The sequence below is a fragment of the Phascolarctos cinereus genome, unplaced genomic scaffold (assembly GCF_003287225.1).
Source record: "Phascolarctos cinereus isolate Bilbo 61053 unplaced genomic scaffold, phaCin_HiC Scaffold_4;HRSCAF=312, whole genome shotgun sequence".
NCBI lineage: Eukaryota > Metazoa > Chordata > Mammalia > Diprotodontia > Phascolarctidae > Phascolarctos > Phascolarctos cinereus.
The window spans coordinates 216,700,589-216,720,769 of NW_027555847.1; the positions used below are offsets into that span (position 1 = coordinate 216,700,589).

The 20,181-nt window shown below is 40.2% G+C and overlaps 1 protein-coding gene across 2 annotated transcripts in view; it reads right to left on the reverse strand.

Moving 5' to 3' along the window:
• PDGFA (platelet derived growth factor subunit A) overlaps positions 1 to 20,181 on the reverse strand; it is a 37,444-nt gene that overhangs the window by 4,229 nt on the left and 13,034 nt on the right. For both annotated transcript variants that reach the window (XM_020977315.2, XM_020977314.2), the window contains exon 4: positions 16,014 to 16,201. In XM_020977315.2, the coding sequence (XP_020832974.1) occupies positions 16,014 to 16,201 (188 nt within the window). The remainder of the gene's footprint in view (positions 1 to 16,013; positions 16,202 to 20,181) is intronic.

The window sequence follows — 20,181 nt, forward strand, 5'->3', positions numbered from 1 at the left end:
GGGGGGGGGTTATTCTGTAATCCTATATATTTTATTTTATGCATTTAAAAACATTATTTTGATCAGGAGTCCAAAGGCTTTAACCACCAAAGGGGTCAATAACATCAAAAGAAAAAATTTAAGAATCCAGTTGGTAAGCATAAGGAGAGGCCAACTGGAGATCCCTTGTTGTAGCATAATAAAACCCCTCTCCTCTAACTAGGTCTATCTCCTAATCCTCATGGGTATGTTCATTCCAAACTTGTAGTACACTTTTCTAAAATACGAGAGATAGAGAACATCTATTAGATAGATATCTTAAACTGGATGTTCCATAGACTTAAATATTAAACTCAACATTAAACTCATTATCTTTCCCCACAAACTCTCCCCTCTCCTTAGCCTCCCTATTCTATCAAAGATACCACTATCCTCCCAGTGCCCCTGGGTCCACAACCTAAGGGTCATCCTGGCGGGACTCCTCAGTCTCCCTCACTCCTCCATATCTAATCTGTCACCACCAAGGCCTATCAGATTTTAACTTCAAAATATCTTAAACCCATCCTCTTTTAAATCTGACACCCACCACCACCACCGCCACCACCATCTATATAGGTCCTGATCAACTCATGCTTAGACTGTTGGTTGTCTGCTGCCACAAGTCTCTCCACAAATCAACCAACATCATCTTCCCAAATTACAGGTCTAACCATGTCACACTTGCCTCCCCTTCCCCCCCACCCCAATAAATTCCAGTGGCTTCCTATCACTTCCAGGATCAAACATAAAAATCCTTGTTTGGCATCCAAAATTCTTAATAACTGCCAGCCTCATCTTTCCAGTATTCTTACATCTCCTTTACCCCACATACTCTGAAATCCTTTTAGCTGGTCCTCAGAACAAGCCATTGTATTTTATTTCCCAAGTCTGAGAATTTTCGATGGCTGTTCCGCATGCTTGGAATGCCCTCTTTACTCATCTCTACCTCCTGGCTTCTCTGACTTCTTTCAAGTCCCAGCTAAAATGCCATCTTGTACAAAAAGCCTTTCCCAACCCCTCCTAAGTCTAGTGCCTTCCCTCTGTTAATTATCTTCAATTTATCTTGTATATAACTTGTTTGTACATAATTGTTTGTATGTTGTCTCTCCCATAGACTGTGAGCTCCCTGAAGCAGGCTCTGTCTCTTTACTGTAGCCTCAGCACTTTGTTTACTAAATAACTTACTGTATCTATGAGCCTATGAACAACACCCACCTGACTTTTGTGGGTCAAAAAACCAAGTAAATTAAAAATGGAAGATGACAACAATCATTTCCAATTCCTCCAAATGCTTGCCATGGGACTTCCTCCACCTTCCTTGTAAGGAGGAACTGACACTTGGATTTTTCTTTTAAAGAAAAAGTTGCTCCCCAACAAGTGAACAGAAAATGGACACAATGACTTCCATTGTACAAATAAGTTTAAGTCAATCCCAATTTGCCATCGGAATCACCTGGATGGCCAAGACTGTCTACCTCATTTTGTGCACGTAGGCACAGCTAGAACAAGATTCCACTGTAACATCTCAAGATGTCCATGGAGTAAACATACACATGCTACATTAATCGTTAACTCAGAGATGGTGCAAAGGGCTTTTGAGGGAGACGTGAAAAGGTATTTAGCCATGTAATATAACCAAACATGATATGACCCTAAACTAAAGGCTTGGGGAGTGGTAGCTGTTTTGTGTCCTATTTTGGAGATAGGAGTTATGAGGCAACCAAGCCCATTTTATATGAAATTTCTCTAAGAATAAACTTTCACATGGACACTCACTCCTAAGGCATGCTGCCCTAGCCTACAATAAGGTTATTTTTCTCTTGTGCCATATTTATATTTGCGCTGTATTCCCTCGCTGGGAAGCTCTACCCAAGTGATCTTTGCAACCTCTGACCAACATTGGTCCTTCAAACCAGAGAGTTGGATTTGAAACCTGAGCCCAAAAGAAATTAGGAGAGCAGGGACATGGCAAGAAAACTTCTTCCTTCCTATCCAACCTCAGACCTCTATGTATTCACACTAAGGCTGTACCTATATCTGCTAACCCATATGGTCCCTGTAAGATCCAAGGACTGAGGAAAGAAGATCATGGACAATAAGAACATTTCTAGGTGTGTTAATAGGCTAGGCAAGGAACTTTCATATGTCTATTCAAGTCTATATTTTCACCCTATGCCTCCACTGCCAAGACCTGTAGAAAGGTAAATCATGCTGCTGACCCATAGGGACAAAAGCAACAAAAAAGAATTTTGGAAGTTCCCTAAAGATAGAAAGTAGGAAAGACTGGGGCACAGAGGCGTCATTTCCTAGGTCTGAAAAGCCACCTCCAGATATTCACCTTCTTTCTTTTGTGGGTAGAAATGGGTGAATATGGATATAGAATATTTCATACTCATTCAATTGGCTGGCATGTTGGTTGTTTTAATTAACTATATATTTCCCTTTGTTAGTGAGAAAGGCTCACTGGGGAAGAGATATGAAAAGGAATATATTCAGAAATGACTGCTATGTTGAGGAGGTATCTAATGACCTAAGTAGAGAAAAGGCTTCCATGCCCAGTACTCAGAATCATAGACATCTTGAGTTGGAAGCGACCTTTAAGGTATTCTATTCCAAATCTTTACCTTTTACTCCTACATTGTGGTCATCGAATAATCCTATGGCCTCTGCATGAACAATTCCAAGAAAAGAGACAATCAGTTAACTAGCATTAAGTAGCTACAATATGCCAGACTGGGCAGTGCAGTGGATAGAGAATTGGGCCTGTGAGTAAGGAAGACTCATCTTCTTGAGTTCAAATATGGCCTAACATACTTACAAGCTGTGTAACCCTGGGCAAGTCACTTAACCCTGTTAGCCTCAGTTTCCTCATCTATAAAATGTGCTGGAGAAGGAAATGGCAAACCACTCCAGTACTTTTGCAAAGAAAACCCAAATGTGATCACAAAGCATCAGACCTGACCAAACATGATGTTCCAGGCACCGTACTATGCACTGGGGTTACAGAGAAAGGCAAACAGTTCTTACTCAAGGACCTCGCAGTCTAAAGGGGAGATGGTGTGCAATGACTGAGAACTTCCTATCTCACCAGGCAATCTGCTCTTGTTAAACTTCCCACCCAAGGGCCATTACTACCTACGTCTATTTTCTACACCAGCACTCCTGTTCTAACATCTTAGGTGAGTGTGGTATAGTGGAAAGAATGTGAGATTTGGAAGTCAGAATGGAAAATGTCAGAGTGGAGTCTAGATGCAAATTCTGCTTGTGCCACTTACTATCTGTGTGTCCTCAGGCAAAATCATTTCTTTCTGAGGCTGTTTTTTCATCTTTAAAATGAGAAGGTTAGCCTAGATCAGTGTGTGCTGGTAAATGTTTGACAGCTAGCTCTCCAACGCAAAAATGCATGCAGAGCATCCTTTTAAGTTTAAATTACGTTGTTAACATTTTCTCCATCACTTTCTAAATTCTGGACAATCAACAAAATCATAAATCAAGCCCTGATTTCTATGTAGCATGTACTGATTTCCAAGGTGTGAAATGCTCACACTGAAAATTGAACAAACCTCTAGCCAATTAAAACTGGCTCAAGTTCACTACCGGACTATTTGGACTTAAAAAGTCCTCTCCACCTCTGTGTCCTATGCTGCTTCTACCCTATATCCCTGAAAGGATGACTACAGAAAGAAAAGAGCAAAATGCTAAGCATCAGGACCCTTATAGCATCAGCCTAATTCCGCAAATGAACAAAAATTATTACAATAATCAATTTTGTAGTCTGAGACTCAAGCATTAATATACAATACAAGGTAGACTGGGGAATGGCTAAACAAACTGTGATATGTGAATGTAATGCAACATATTGCCAGACCAGAACAATGAAGATCAAGAATTCAGAAAAGCATGGGAAGATCTACAAAAACTGATGCAGAGGGTAAAACAATACGCACAAGTACAACATTGTATAATAAGCAGAACAATATACACAATGATTATAATACATACAATAACCACATTGTAAATAATAACCACATTGTAAATAAGCAGAAGTAGGAAAACATTGTATAATAAGCAGAAAAATGTAGCCAGTGACTACAATATAAATGACTACATTGTAAACAAGCAGAAGTAGGAAAAAATATACACAACAACTATAACATTTTGGTAAACAATAAGGAAAAAACGAAACCAAAAAGCTTGACCCTAGAGAAGAGTTGAGAAAATGTACCTCAGCCACAACTCCCTGAATACAGGAGGGACTGGGGCGGGGGGGGGGGGGAATACTACATATACCTTCAGAAATGGTTGGTGTTTATTTCTGATACCACTTTTCTTAATTTTTGTTACAAGGGATGTTTCTCTAGTTGGGGGAAGGCAGAACATAGATACATGAGATATAAAGACAAAAGAGATCAATAAAAATAAGATTTTTTAAAAACAAAACTGAAAGGCTGAGTACTAAAAAAAAATAGTAACAACCACTGAACCAAGAAAGGGTAGTTTTTTTCTGAGTAAAATCTTTTAAATCTCCAAAGAGTAAATATTTATTTTCTGCTATTGGCCATGTGAATTCCTAATATTCCTGTCATTGTGTGTGTGGTTTTTTTCCCCTTTCTTTCTCAACTATACAACTCAGGCACCACACTCCACTGGGTAAAATGAACACAACAACCCCTCCAACACACACACACAACAAACTTACTGAAACTGTCAAGAGAAGCTTCAGAGACCCAACTCACCCCATCACTTCCCCTTTTATCAACAAGAAGGTCATGCTACTCATCTTTCGCCCTGCAAACAAAAGTGCTGCACTCAAGACTTAGAAGCAGCAGGGCCCAGGTTGAAGACAATTTCCAAGGCTGTCAGATCTCCATATGAAAAGATTTAGTATGGTTGGGCTGCAGAACACCACTAGGCTGGAAGGTCAACAAAGGGTCAAGCAATGTTTCCATCTCTTTTCTGAGTATCTGATTCTATATACACACCCCCTCCCTGAAGTCCTGATGGGCAGAATTCAAAAATAGATGGGTCAATAGATTTACCCCACATCAAAGAGCACATGACCTTCACACTTTTACAACAGCACCCAGAACAACCTGGTCTTAAGGCCAGTGGTTAAACATCAGGAGTTATAGGCCCCATCAGTCTAAGACAAAGGTGCCAAACATCACAGGCAACTCAGCCAGAACGAGATTAAACCGTAAATGGGAAACAATTAACAAAAGAAATGAAAATACAGTACAGCACAGAGATGTACGTTGGTTTTTTAAATTAATATGTGCCAGCAGATCCCTGTGCATGGTTTAGTGTTCTCCCCCCCACCCCTAATCCAATTTGAGTTTGACACTGCTGGTCTAAGAAATCAAATTCTTCTCCTAGGTCCCACTTAAAAACAAAACAAACAAAAACCCCAGCACTTCATATATGTTTATGCAAGGAGCCCACAAGACTGCATAGTGGTCTAACCAAGCAAGACCATATTGTTTAAAAATTCTTCCTCCACCTGGTAACATATAATAGAAAACAGGATGAAGTGGTATGGTAAACACCTGATTTTCCAAGTTGGAGCAGCTCAGATCACAACTATTCCCTGGAGTCACCTCACTATCTTCTTCAACCCCAAATGCTAATCCATGCTAAATTCAAGGACAAAAGGTTTTCTAGGTCTCTTTTTCATTACAGAGCATCTCCTACTTTTCTTCCAGTCCTTACCAATGACTTCTATGTTTCCATTATCAAGGCAGCTGTAACCTCACCTTTGTATTTCTTTTTTTATTATTAATTTATTTTGATTTATCAACAATCACTTCCCATAAGCTTTTGAATTTTAAAAATTTTCTCCCTCCCCAAGAGGGTGCACAATCTGATATAAGCTATACGTATCCATTCCTATTAAACATATTTTCACATTAGTGATGTTGTATGGAAGAATTCGAATCAATAGGAGGAACCACCAGAAAGAGGAAACAAAACAAAACAGAAGAAAAAAAATAGCAAATAGTATGCTTCAATCTGCATTCAAACTCCTGGTCTTCGTATTTCCACTAACTATCCTTCTGACCCTGAGGACAAGTCACTTCACCTACCAGCCTCAGGTTCTTTACCTGCAAGGCAAAAGGACTGGACTGGAGAATCACAAATGTCCTCCTTGCATTCTAGAGCTCTATTCTATTTATGCATACCTGGTTCATATCCTTGTTTAGGAACATCCAAGATCCAATTTCTGGATCTTCAAGTCAAAAACCCTCTGAGGGCACCCTTGAGTCAACTGACAATGAAGAGGAACCCTACCCCTCATACATGCCCAATTCTTTTTTCATGAGGCTCTGTATTATTAGGTGGCATTTTATATCCACATCTCTGTCTTTAGGCTTCTCACTGTTTGTTCAAAAAACTGACTTTAAGATTATTAGGCTGAAATGTTATTTTTCATTGGAACTGCTCAATAAAAGACTCAACATTTCCCAAGAATGAGAGGTGATGGGCAGAGAGCACCCCCTACTAGCAATCAGGAAACTGGAGTTGTCAACCCAGCTCTGCCTTGAACCAAGTATGTGACTTTGGGTTAAAGTCCTTTCTTTATTCAAGGCCTTCACTTTCCATATCTATAAAATAAGTAGTTGAACTAGCTAATCTTTAAGATCCCTTCAGCTTCTAAAAAGTCCTCAAGTTTTAAAAGTACTAATCTGTGTATGATGTTCAAAATATTCATACCTCCAATACACATGGTCAATTACCATCTGCTACCTAGGTTCCATACTCCCACACACTGCCACCAACACTATCCCCATAATGATGGGGTTGAAATGAGCTTAGTCAACATAACTACAAGTTAATCCTGATGCCAGGGCCCTGTCAAAAGTTTCATTGGTTTACATTGGAACTGATAGTAAAACAACTACAAATCTTATTTGTTATACAGGTCTTTTGATGGGGGAGGAGAAGGGATACTGGGGGAAATTTTGGTGATATAAAACAAGACATCAATAAAAACCTATTTAAAAAGAAAAAAACTGCTGTTTTGCTAGAAGCTTTGTCAGAAAATATTAAAGAGAATTGAAGAGAGGCACGGACACACCCAAAAACAGAGAGGGACCAAAGAATCCATAGAGAAGAGTGTCCTTTAGACCTAAAAATTCTAAAAAATATATATGTTTATCACTTGGTCCTTAATTCCAATTTTTTAGCCTTTACTGCCAAGCTCAGTAATACATGTTTCAGGATTATGTACTTAGCACTAATTAAGTTCCTGATTTGTATCAAATGGCAAACACATTATCACGAACCAGTTGGATTCTTTGGGACCCAGTGCTTTGAAAAGCCTCTAAATGTGACCAAGAAAACTGAGCCTGGCTATCTATCCTTTACTCTTTCCAAAGAGCCACAGGACTGCCAAGCACAAATGGGTGGCAGGCTCATTAACTCATAAGCTTTCATCTAAACATCCCTCCTTACCTACCTGAATGCTATGCAATGTATTTTGTCTGTTGGCTTCATGATTGCTTAAGGTATACTAATGAAGGTCTGTAGCTCTATATACTACCAGCCATATACTATAGATACATAATTCTGAATGGATTTCAATGAAAATGTGGGCATCTTCTCAATGAATATCCTAGCACTTCACCTTTGCACCAGAGACCACACCTCAAAGGCCTTAAATCTACTTTTTCCACATCATAACTCCTGTTCTGGGACACATCCTGACATGTACCCTCTGCACCAAACCCCCTTTTTTCAAATACCAGAGTCATAATCAAATCATTACTACTTGAAAGGGTGTGTCAATCTATCACCCAATGGCTCCACTCACCATGCCTGTCACTTTACTTATCAAAAACTCTATTGGCCATAACTCTCAACTCACAACAAACACAGCTGTTTATGTACCTCCCCCCATAAGATATAAGCTTCTTAAGGACAGGGACTATATCTATTTTCCTGTGGATGCTTTCATCACAGCACTTGACACACAGTAAGACTTTAATAAATGCTTTGTCATTCATTCATTTCCAGGTAGAATCTAAAGAGAGGCATATTTACAGTGAATAAGGCCTACTTTTTTTTTTACTTAATTAGTAGTTACAATTGGAGACTCAAGGCTCAGCTCTTCTAAGAAGCCCAGAACATAGCACAGATGGGAGCCCACACAATAAGGTAGGAAAAGTGCAAGCTTTGAAGTCTGAAGGTCTCAGTTCAAATTCTATAGCTGCTAGCCCTTACTATACAATATGGGACAAATCATTTAACTGTGGGTTCCAAGTTTCCTCGGCTACAAAATCAAGGGGTTGACTATCAGATATACCTTTCAACTTTAAATCTATGATCTTATGATTTTATTACTCCTCAATGACTGTGCCCAATCTCAGAGTGGAGAGGATTATACTCAGAAATAAGGGTGACAGGGGCAGCTAGGTGGTGCAGTGGATAAAGCACTGGCCTCTGAATCAAGAGGATCTGAGTTCAAATGTGACCTCAAATCTGACCTCAGATACTTACTAGCTGCATGACCCTGGGCAAATCACTTAACCTCAATTGGAAGGAAGGAAGGAAGACAGTGAGAGGAAGAAACGAAGGAAGGAAATAAGGGTGTTGGCAGTTACGGAATAGTAGTTGAACTAAAAGATCATTCATTTCTCTTGTGCTAACAGGGTGGTACAGGGTGGTGTGGGGTAGAAAACACTGAACTAGAAAGCCAGGCGACCTGAATTGTTGTCCTAGATCTGTACAGTCTAGCTGTGTTACCTAGGATATAGGTAAATCAGTTCCCCTTTCTCTGGGTCTCAGTTTTCTCATCTATAAAATGGGAAGATTAGGGGGGATGGAGGGAGAACTGGGGAACAATTAGGTTAGATTTTCTCTGAAGGTTACTGTGAGTAGTTCTGTTACAGATCTGAAATTCTGGGTCACCATCAACAATTAATAATATAATCACAAACCGGGCTTCTTCACTCCCAACTTCCCAGTTCTCTGCCCTCTGCCCCTTGAGTGACTCTTAGCTGATCTAGCTGAACAGATTACTGTTCAGTAAAATAACAAGGCTATATGGAAAGGAGTGCCACAGAACCATTTTTAAATCCTAACCACCACACTTGCCCACCAGCAGCCTTTATGGCACAGAGGAATTCAGCAGCATTATCTTTACAACAGGCCAATTAAGGGAACAATATTCTCAGGCTACCCCAGTAACAAATACCTGGCTAGGAAGATCAAGTACATGGTCATTAAAGACTTCCAAAGCTCAGTTCATTCTATCGCCAACTGCTCCCCACTTGGAAGGATTAGGGGAAGGAGGGGAGAGACACTATATCAAAACCAATCTGTAAATCAGTCAGCAAGCCCTCAGTAAGTGCTTACTATGTGGCAGACCCTGCCCGAAGCACTGGGGATACAAATAAGGGCAAAAATCAGTCCCTGTCCTCAAGGAATTCATGTTCTAATGGGGAGATAACATATAAGTAACAAGATCAGACTTCTTGCTGTTGGTTCAGTCATTTTTCAGTCATTTCTGACTCTTCATGATCCCATGTGGGGTTTTCTTGGCAAAGATACTGGAGTGGTTTGCCATTTCCTTCTCCAGCTCATTTTACAGATGAGGAAACTGAAGCAAACAGGATTAAATGACTTGCCCAGGGTCACACAGCTAGTTAAGTGTCGGAGGTCACATTTGAACTCAGAAACATGAGTGTCCCTGACTCCTGGTTTGGCATTCTTTCCACTATGACTATAGACTATTTAGAAGGCAATCTGAGAAAGGAAGATACTAGCAGGTAGAAGGAATAGGAAAGAATACCTATAGAAGGTGGGATTTGAGCCAAGTCTTGGAGATAGCCAAGAAAACAAAAAATCCAAGTTGAAGGAGGAGAGCATTGCAAACTTGGGAGATAGCCAATGAAGTGTCCATCTCCGGCATGGGGAATGGAAGGTCATATTCAAGAAAGCACAAGTAGGCCAGCATAGATACATAGAGTGTAGGATGGAGAATAAAGTCTAAGGCTAGGAATTGTAGAGATCATCTAGTCCAAAACCTCCACTTAATATAGTAAGAGGAAACTGAGGCCCAGCTCTGTCACTGAGATGTGTAAGTCCAGTGCAAGTCACTTCCCCTCTTAGGACCTAAAAACCAACAAGATACATGGCAGTTGGAATTCAAAGTAATCTGGCCAAAATAAGTGGACCACAGATATAGCTAGCTCCCAATCTACCCACCAGTGAGGGAAGTCAACTTCAATTTGGAGAAAAATCTTTTTTTTGTCCTTTATGGGCCATTAGAGATTCCTTATAAAAATAATGATAATGATGATGACAAAGATCATGACAATTATCATTATGATCATCATAATTTTATCTAATATTCAGGTAGAGAGCTAGTAATATTAGTGCCTTACATATACTATCTGATTTGATTCTCTTAAGAACTCTGAAGTAGTGATACTATTATCCCCATTTTATAGATGAGGAAACTGAGACTCAGAAAGGTTACTTGCCCAAGGTCTGAGTGTTTGAGGCAGGATTTGAGCCTTACTCCACAGCCAATATTCTATTCATTATACCACCAAGCTGTTCCACCATTCTTGACCGGCCAGCAACCCCAGTAGCTATAGAGACTGCGCAAACACCAAGAAAAGGAATTTAAGAAAAAAAAAACAGAGATTCTTCAAGGCAGTAGAAATGGGTAGGGGTCAGAGGATGTGGGCACAGTGGACAACTCCACCCCTGGACTTCAGTGGGAACTGGCCAAGCCCTCTTGTTAAATAGAGCCCAGTCATGGAAAATCAAGAAAGCCTAAAACAAAGACTCTTTCAGGGGAAGAGATGCAACACATTTCTGGCACCACATTCTATAAATAAATGTCAAACATTACCCCTACCAGTCAGGAGAAACAACTGTCAATGGGTGAACTAAGGCCCTTCTAAGTGAGGGTCCTTGACACAGGTGCCTTCCCGATGAAACAAAGATTAAAAGTCATCACATCTAGAAGCCATAATCACTTTGTCAATAAACAGTAAGGAAGCAAGTTTTGGTCTGGCCCCTTGTGTAACGTGGCGGAACTGACCTTTATGCCCGGACATTTTTTCCAGTGTGACAAGTTCTTAGAGAACTGACAGGCCCATGAACTCACTGCCGGGTTGTTGTTTGTTTGTTTGTTTTCTTAAAGGCCTTTTAGAATTTTAATCAAAAGACCATATTTATTCAAAAAATGTTTTACAAAGGGGGAGGGGGAGAGAGAACTGGCCACAACGCCTAAACCTGATCATATCCTCAGCTGCTTTCCAGGAATAGCCCACATCAACCCTCTAACCATCACTTCCCTACTACCTTCCCTATGACCCCCGGGTAGGGTTGGGTAAGAAAGACAAAGGCATTCAGTTCCAAATATGGAACATCCAGAAAGAGGCTGAATGAAATGCCTAAAACAATTCATTATATCAGAGCTCACCAGTGTCTGACATTTGCAGTGAATCAATATGGAGTCTGTATAATGAGTTCTGGTGTAAGGACACTATCCGGGAAAGACTAAGAGGGGCAACAAATATGCAGCCTCTACAATAAGTATCCTGTTCCCTGCTGACCTCTTGTCCTCTTCTATGTGAAGACTCATGAGTGTTTGGGGCCAGATGTTTTCTTCAGAAGGTCCTGTTTAGTATTGGGTGGGTGGCAGCTACGGATGGGCTAAGAAGGCCAAAGTGCCCTGGGGTATTTACTTAGGAAGAATTGAATGAGAAAATGGCCATGGGATCAGTCCTTGAATATGGGATGATTTTAACTCTTTGAAAGTAAAAAAAAAAATCAAAGCAAAAAGGAAGGCTGTGTGACTTGTCTTGGATAAATTGCATATCACAGAAAAGGGAAAGAGACCTATTAATTTTTAGTTTGGTACCCTCTCTTCCATTAACTCATGGGGAATCATGCTGTGCATTTTTTATCAGAGTGGATCAAGATCCCAGGTCTGGAAAGGTACATTAAGTAAAGGACAGAAACCCATAATGTTAACACTACAGATGCCATCATGAAGTATATTTACATGCCAACTTCATGGCTGACATTCCACATCTAAAACGATAGTACTCAACTTCCATTTCCCTAGTATGGTAGAGTGCCTTCCAAATAGTTGCCACTTAATAAATGCTTGAAAATTATGAAGACAGTATTTTAAGGTCAATGAATTGAGGAGCCCTCCAGCTAAGCAGTTTTACACTAAGATTATCAACTGATTGTGAAAATACACAACAAAAAAAAACAACAGTGCTTAGTGTACAAATGGATTTCCAGACCCTTTGCAGTAACTGCAGAAACCTACAGTAATCTAAAATAATGGGGGAGACAGGTGCAAATGCTTAGGCCATCACTTGTAGTACATCTGGGTGGGAGATATGGGTTGTAAAAGGCATTCAAGTCAGAGGAGTCAGGGACCTCACATTAAAATACACACCAGCCTGAAGCAGCTGCACCACTTGATAAAACCAAAGAAAGGTCAAGTTTCAAGCTGTGTCCCATGGGCTACAAGTATGTGTGCCCCCGGAGCCAGAGGAAGAAGGGAAAATTGTCCTAGTAACCCTGATGCTGGTTTAACCCAATGTCCAACATTTATAAATTTGAAAACATGAGAAATAAAGAGAATTCCTTTTCTTACATCTTTCAAATATCTCCTGCCATGTAGAATGATTTTAAGCACACCTTCCTCCTTCCTATTGACAACTAGTCAGGGGAATGTCCTTTGCAGGAGGGAATAATTCGGAAAGCCTGTCATGCCCCCAAAATAAAACGTATCTAAAAAGAATTAAGTTCAGGTGCAAATAGATCTTTAGAAGTAAGGGTCACACCAACACTAAAGTTGGATCAGAGGATTCTTCTTCCCCACCACCTCCACAGTCAGTCCTACTAAGTTCTGACTTTCTTTGGTCTTAACACCTATTGGCAGCACGAGAAACTTTCATTCTACATCCCAAAAACTACCATCCTCTTTTCAGATAATAAGAGTTTGGACAGAAAACCAAGGTAAAGTTTTCCATCTATGAATGAGGGTGGCTTGCAAAGATATTAACTAGGAAAATAAAGTGGGAGGGGCTTCACTGATCAGAAGCAGGGAGGGAGTGACAGGGACTCCAGTGCACAAATAAATCCCTGTGGCAAACCAAAAATAAAGAAAAAGAATAGGATGAGGAGGCAGGCACAAGGAATGCCATTCTTAATTAAATCTGCTAATAGCATATGCCCAAGTCTTACTAACAAGTGAGTCATTTAAACCTTGGTGAGCTTCTGTTTTCTCCTGTGTAAAATGACCGAGCTGGATTGACCAACTCTAAAGCCTCTTTCCAACTCTATGTCTCTAGGAAGATCTAAGAGGATTGGCAGTCTCTGCTGGACAGGAGCAGCTAGCCAACAGCTTTAATGGTGACACCTCAATCACAAAAGACTCCTCCAAGGGCAGCTGCCTGATAAGGCTGTCCTTATGGGTGGCCCCACACTCCTTCCCCCCTTCCCCAAAAAGCAATCTTCTAAGGCAAGAGATTGGGCTTTGCAGGCAAGCACTCTAGAGGTCATTGGGAAAACGTCGGCCAAAAGCATCACATGTTTCACACATCCTTTTCTTTCTTTCTTTCTTTTATTTGCTTTGCTTTTAAAGGGAGTTCTGAAAGATCTTGCAGCAGAAATAGAAATTACTTTCTCAATACACCTCCCCAGAGACCAAGATAGCCCCATGACACATTTTGATTCTTCCCAAATGCCTCTACATTACAAATAAATGCCTGTTAAATCATGTGGTATTCAATTAAGAAAATACGATTTAAAGTATCTTGATGGGTTGTTATTGGCCTAAAATGAGGGCTGTGTTTGAATGGTATAGATTTATGGAAGGATGGATCCCTGGGATGGATGGAGGGAGGAAGGGAGGGAGGGGAGATGACTCAAATGGTCAGCAAGTTTGAAGCAAAGCTAATATATGAAACTAGAAGTCTCAAAATATTTTCAGCAGACCCTTTGTTCAGAAATACACATCAATCCAAGGTCAATGGGCTATACATATACACACAATCTCTGCTACAGGACAACAAGCCCTTCTCCTGTCCCTGAAGTAGAGAAATTTTTGAGCTGTTTCAGGTGGCTTTACAACCTTGGACATTTCACTGGTTCCTAATTTCCTTTCTGGGACAGTTCAACTGTCCAGGGAAATAGCCACTGAGGATTCCTGCACCTGCTCACACCTGGCCACAACCCACAGCTTCTCTGAATTCATTCTTAATAGGACCAACATTAAGAATTTCAACGTTCCTCAAAGATCATGGGCCTTATGCAAAGTAGCACCTATCTGATAGCAGGCTAAAGAATTATCCCTTCTGGAGTTGAGTGGGATGACATACACATTTCCACACAAGAGAAGTAACATCCCCAACCCCCTCATTTTATAGATGAGGAAAACTAAGGTCAAGAGGTTAACTTGTCCAAAGCCAATAAGTGGAAATAAGTAGTCATATTTCTAAGGAAATAAGTAGAAACATATTTCTAGCCCCATTTTATGAAAACTGAGACCTAGAAAAGTTAAGGAAACTATGTGGGCTCAAATAAGAGATTCAATGGTCATGCCAGGGTTTAAACATCCTAGACTCTATATGCCACATCCCAAATCCCATCTGTAATTGAGTGGTTATAAGATCATAGATTTAAACAAAGTAGAAAGGTACTATAGAGGTTAGGTCCAACAGAGAGTCAGCAGTAATGTAGTAATTGAACCCAGGGCTTTTCAACTCTCAAATTCAATGACCTATATGTTGCCCCATCCTGCCTCACAATGTACAACAAGAAGAAACCATCCCTTGAATTAATTCGTCTTTGGCAAAGTTAAGCAGGCAGTGCTAGGTGCCCTTTCCCTAAAACCCTTGAAAGGAACAGCTTTTCTCTATGCATACCATCAGTGAGTTGTGATGTACCATGAATTATCAGTAAGTTAAAAATTACCTCCAGAAACCTCCTCATCCACTCCCTGCCCTCTCCCCCCCCTCCCCACCAATGCCTCCTGATACAGCTGAGAATGAACCAAACATGTTTCCTTAATTCTGGGCAGCTCTCACTGGTGTTGACCATCATTCAACAGGGGACAGAGAATAGGGTTGGACCTATGCTAAGCTAATTTCCACTAATCAAGAGAAAACTAGTCATCCCCTCTTGTGGGGGGTGGGGGGGAAGAAGGTAAGGAAGGCAATGTCACGATCTCTGACAGGCCAGGGAAGGGAGCTCAACTTAACTCTTGGGTGCAGTAGAAATGGGTCCTCAGATAAAGACCTTGCAAAAGGCACTGCTGTGTCCAACAGAGTATGCAGTTCTCAAGACTTACAGCCAGTGAATTCCCCATAAACCAAAGACTCTGAGATCCAATTCCAGAGTACTTTATCAAAATTAGGACTTGAAAAACTTAGAAACTACAAGTATCCTTTGCAACAGCAGGTTCTTTTTAGTGGCTAACTATAGATCATCAACAGTCCTCAATAAGAATGCATTAAGCACCTACTGGGTGACAGACACTGCTAAGTAGAGAGGAAGCAAAGAAAGGCAAAAGACAGTCTTTGCCCTTGAGCAGCTCACAATGTAATGAGAGAGACAGCATGCAAACCATTATGTACAAAACAAGCTTTATCATTAAAAGGAAATAATTAACAGAGTGAAGACTTGAGAATTAAGAGGGACTGCTAGCACAGAATCTGGGCTGTGAGAGGTAGAATTTAGTAAAACAAATATTAGAAGATATTGCAATGGAAGAGTAATCAGAAAGACAAAAGGTACCTTGAAGACAATTAAGACTTCCTATTTGCACTTTTCACAGTTCTTCCCAGTCAATTAGTCATATGACTTTAGATGGGTAAGAAACAAGATTTGGTTTATGCACAACTGTCAAAAAATATGGCCATGTTGTAACACAAAGCCCCATCTATGGTAGACCCTTTACTTCCCCTTCCCCAGATTGTACCCAGGGAAGAAGTGGAGTGAGCAAGTCCCCTCACCTTGACACTTCTGTGGTGGATCCGTGAAGGCTGGCATTTGACACTGCTGGTGTTACAGCAGCCTGTGCATCGTCTGACCTCCACACACGGAGGCCAGATCAGGAAGTTGGCCGATGTGGGATCAATCTGACTCCGTGGTATCTCATAAATAACCGTTCTTGTTTTACAAACAGCAGGAACAGCTTCCTCTGCAGAAACAAGAGCTACAAGTGAATGAACAGTCACAGTCACACACACACACACACACACACACACACACACACACACACACAAACAAGCACACCAAGGAGAGATGGCAAAAATGACTGAGTTGACATCTTCCCCCTGGATCAATACAGCTATGATGCATGGGTCTACATTTTTAGTCCCACCTTATTCAGCATGTCCTAACACCTCATTTAGTCCCATGTCATTCAGCATATCCTAACATGGGTGAGGAATCTTTACCCTGGAGGCCACAAGTAGCCCTCTAAGTCCTCAAGTGCAGTCTTTTGAAACTTTTTTTTTTAGGCAATTGGGGTTAAGTGACTTGCCCAGGGTCACACAGCTAGTAAGTGTCAGGTGTTTGGTCTGAGGCCAGATTTGAACTCAGGTCCTCCTGACTTCAGGGCCAGTGCTCTATCTAGTGCACCACCTAGTTGCCCCCTTGAAACTTTTTCAAACTTGAAGTTGTCAAACCCTTGGCCTACAGGATAGAGAACTGGAATTGAATTAGGAAGACCTGGGTTCAAACACTCAGGTGCTGTGTGACTTCAGGTCAAGTCGCTTCATTTTTCTGTGTCTCAGTGTCTTCATCTGTAAAATAGGAGGGTTGAATGCAAGGGTCTCTTAAATTTCCTCCTCGATTCAAATCTAGACCCCTATCCTGGTCACTCCTGTATAACCAGAGAAAACACCCTGAATGAGAAAGTGACTCAGAATGGTAATACAAGGTGCTTCCCAGCAGGCCAAGGTTTCTACACAGTTCAGTGAGCTTTATTAGAGGTCATCTTATGGCCCAGACAGATTTAATAAGTAGAAAATACACTGACTATCAAATATCGAGTCAGAGAACCTAGATCTGCACCTCATGTCCGAATCTAGTATTTGCTTGTTGTTAACCATATGAATTTTAGCAAGTTGCTACCCATCTCTAGACCCATTTTGTCATCTCTAAAATGAGAAGCCTGAACTAGAAAAACTCTTAAGTCCCTTCTACCTTTAAATCTATGATCCTAAATGTTCTCTGGGCACTTTTATCCAGCACTGAACTGAGTTGTGGGGTACAAAAGTAGAAGATAAAAATCCCTGCCCTGAAGGAGTTTATAATCTATTTGGTATGAAAAGAAATAGGTCCATCAAAAAACTGAATATGATAAGGTACAATAATAATTTGATAACTATAGTAATATGATAGAAGCCCTACAAAGAGTGGGACAGATATCAGAGTTCTACTTTAGCTCTCATATTTGCTAGTTATATGATCAGTGGCATTGGCTAGGACTTGCAGGGGAAACAATTGATTTATTAGTCAACAATTATTCATTAAGTGCTTCCTATGTGCCAGACACTGTTCGAGACCCCAAGAAAGGGGATATAAAAATGAAACAACCCCTGTGCTCAGGATGCTTACATTCTATTAGGAGAATACCATAAGCAGAAATGTACACTGTAATACAACATAATTTCAAGGGGAAATGTTAATAACTTGAGGAGGGGTCCTTCTGGACTCCATTTTATGACTTTGAATGCTTTATGTCAAGTTTTCTATTCAGTGTCAACAGTTACACTCTACAAGTAAAAACCTTGGCCAAAAACTGTTTTTATTTAAAATGACCAAGCTAAATTTCCACCTAAAAAGTAGAGGTATTAGAAAAATTAAAAGTCCACTTCAAAAGTATAGCAAGATATACCAGTCTTAATCTCACCAGTCTCCTTTAAAGAAAAGTGGGCAAAAATTTTGGGGCATCTTCCATCTTGGGACCTTAGTTTCCTCCTCTGGAAATAAGAGGCATGAACTCAAACTGTAAGTTCCTTTCCAGATCTGATTCTAAGTGCCCAAAATGCATAGCTTGAATAGTCAGAGGAGATGAATGTTGGTTAAAGTTATAAGGGTAAGACTTAATGTAGCTAAGACTTCATGAAAGAGGATAGGCAGAATTCCTGGCCATGGGAGGGAAAAAAAAAAAAAGATGTTCCAGAGTAAGTGTAAGGGGATAAGGGCTGAAGGGTCAAATGCCTTGTATAGAGAACACTGAGGAAAATCTGACTTGACTGGCTGGATCAAAGGGTGCACACTGGAGAGTAAATGTAAATGGGAGACAACTATAGCCAGATCAAGATTTTGAACAGGTTATAGAGAAACCTAAATGCTAGGAAGAGGAGTTTGGACTTGATTTTGTAGGCAACATGGAACCACTGTAAGCTTTTGAGGAAAAGAGTGGCAAAGAGAAAGCAATAGTCTAGGAAAATTTGTCTGGCATCAGTGTGCAGGATGAATACACACACTATTCTATATATACATGTATATGTATATATGTACATACACATATACATATACATGTATGTGTGTGTGTGTGCACATACATAGAGACATATATACATATATGAAATTTTTAATGAGTTGTTTGATAAAGATTTTCCTGAATTTCACTGAAACCAGCAATGGGTTGAGTAAGAGGCATGATAACTTTCAACACATAGGTCTAACACTTCCACATCGTGCAAGAGCCATCATTTCTAAGGAATAGACTATTTTCTGCTCTTCTCTACCAAGTGTGGCAGCTGAAATGGTACAGATTGATCTGTACAACCTGGAACCCTGAGGAACTCTCAGAGAATGCCAAAAACAGGTTAACTGAGAGAGAAATCCTTCTAACCAAGCTCAAGTTTACACCTTAATCTAAGTGCATTAGTGGGAAATGTGGCCAGAACTTAAGAGTGCTCAGCTGTTCTCTGGCTGGCAGACATTATATAATAACATTTTTTTTTAAATGCTAGCTAAGACTTGAGTCAGAGTACGCTGTCCATTATCAGTCAAACTTGTGACCCTAATTAGACTAAGAGTAGGGAGAAAATGTGACTGGTACTAACTCATTTATTTAGAAGCGAATATGAAATGTATTCATCTTAGATGATGTCTCCCCCCCCAACCCTAGAGGCAAGCCACTAGGTGTTATAGCTATAGCTATTAAGTAAAGCCCAAATGTCAATTCTGATGTAAGGATAAAAGAAAAGGAGGAAGAAGCAATATAGTTTCCTAGAAATAGAACAGGATTGGAAGTCAACAGGTCATCGGTTTAAATCCTGAATCTTCCACTGACTATATAAGTAACCTTGGACAAGTCATTTCCCCTCTATGAAACTTCATATCCTTGATTACAAAATAAGGCAGTTAGACTAGATAACTTTGAAAGTCCTTACCTACTCTAAATCTATGACTTTCATGTTTATTCAACGGGTTCACTAGAGAGATAGTGGATTCCCTCTTAGTGGAGGTATTCTAAATTACCATACCACTCATCCTGTCTGATAGGATTCAGCCTTTTCAGTATTATGTTTTTATCTCTATTGTTGACTGTTTCATACATTATCTTGCCTCCCCAGCTGGATTTATAAGGACACTGAGAGCAGGTACTAAGCTTATTTATTCTAAATCTACCATATCCTTCAAAGGGCCTAACTCAGGGCTGAACATCTAATACATATTAACAATATGTATTGACTGATTAACTAATCATATATTTATGTAGATGATACTCATAGTGTATTTAAAATTATTCCATTTACGAAAACTTAAAGGAATCTTTTCCCCAGGATATACCTACTGAATCAAGTGAGGTACACAGCTAAATAGAGAGGGATGCACTAAATAGTATCATTAGATGGCTTCAGAACTGGTAAAATGACAAGACTCAAAGGGTCACTGGTGGTACATGTTAATTCATAAGCAACTACCCAGTGAAGTGCTCCAGTGAGCTATCTGTGTACTTGGTCCCAATGACTTAGGTAGACCAATATTTAGATGGCATGTTTCTCAGACAGGAAGCCAGGAAGGATAGCTCTTTACTAGATGTCAGAGTAATGATTCAAAAACATCTTTAATTGGCCTCGGGCCATTGAACTAAATTTTTAATAAGCTAAAGTCAAAAAGGGCTAAATGTGAATCTTTACACTTGGATTCAAAAAC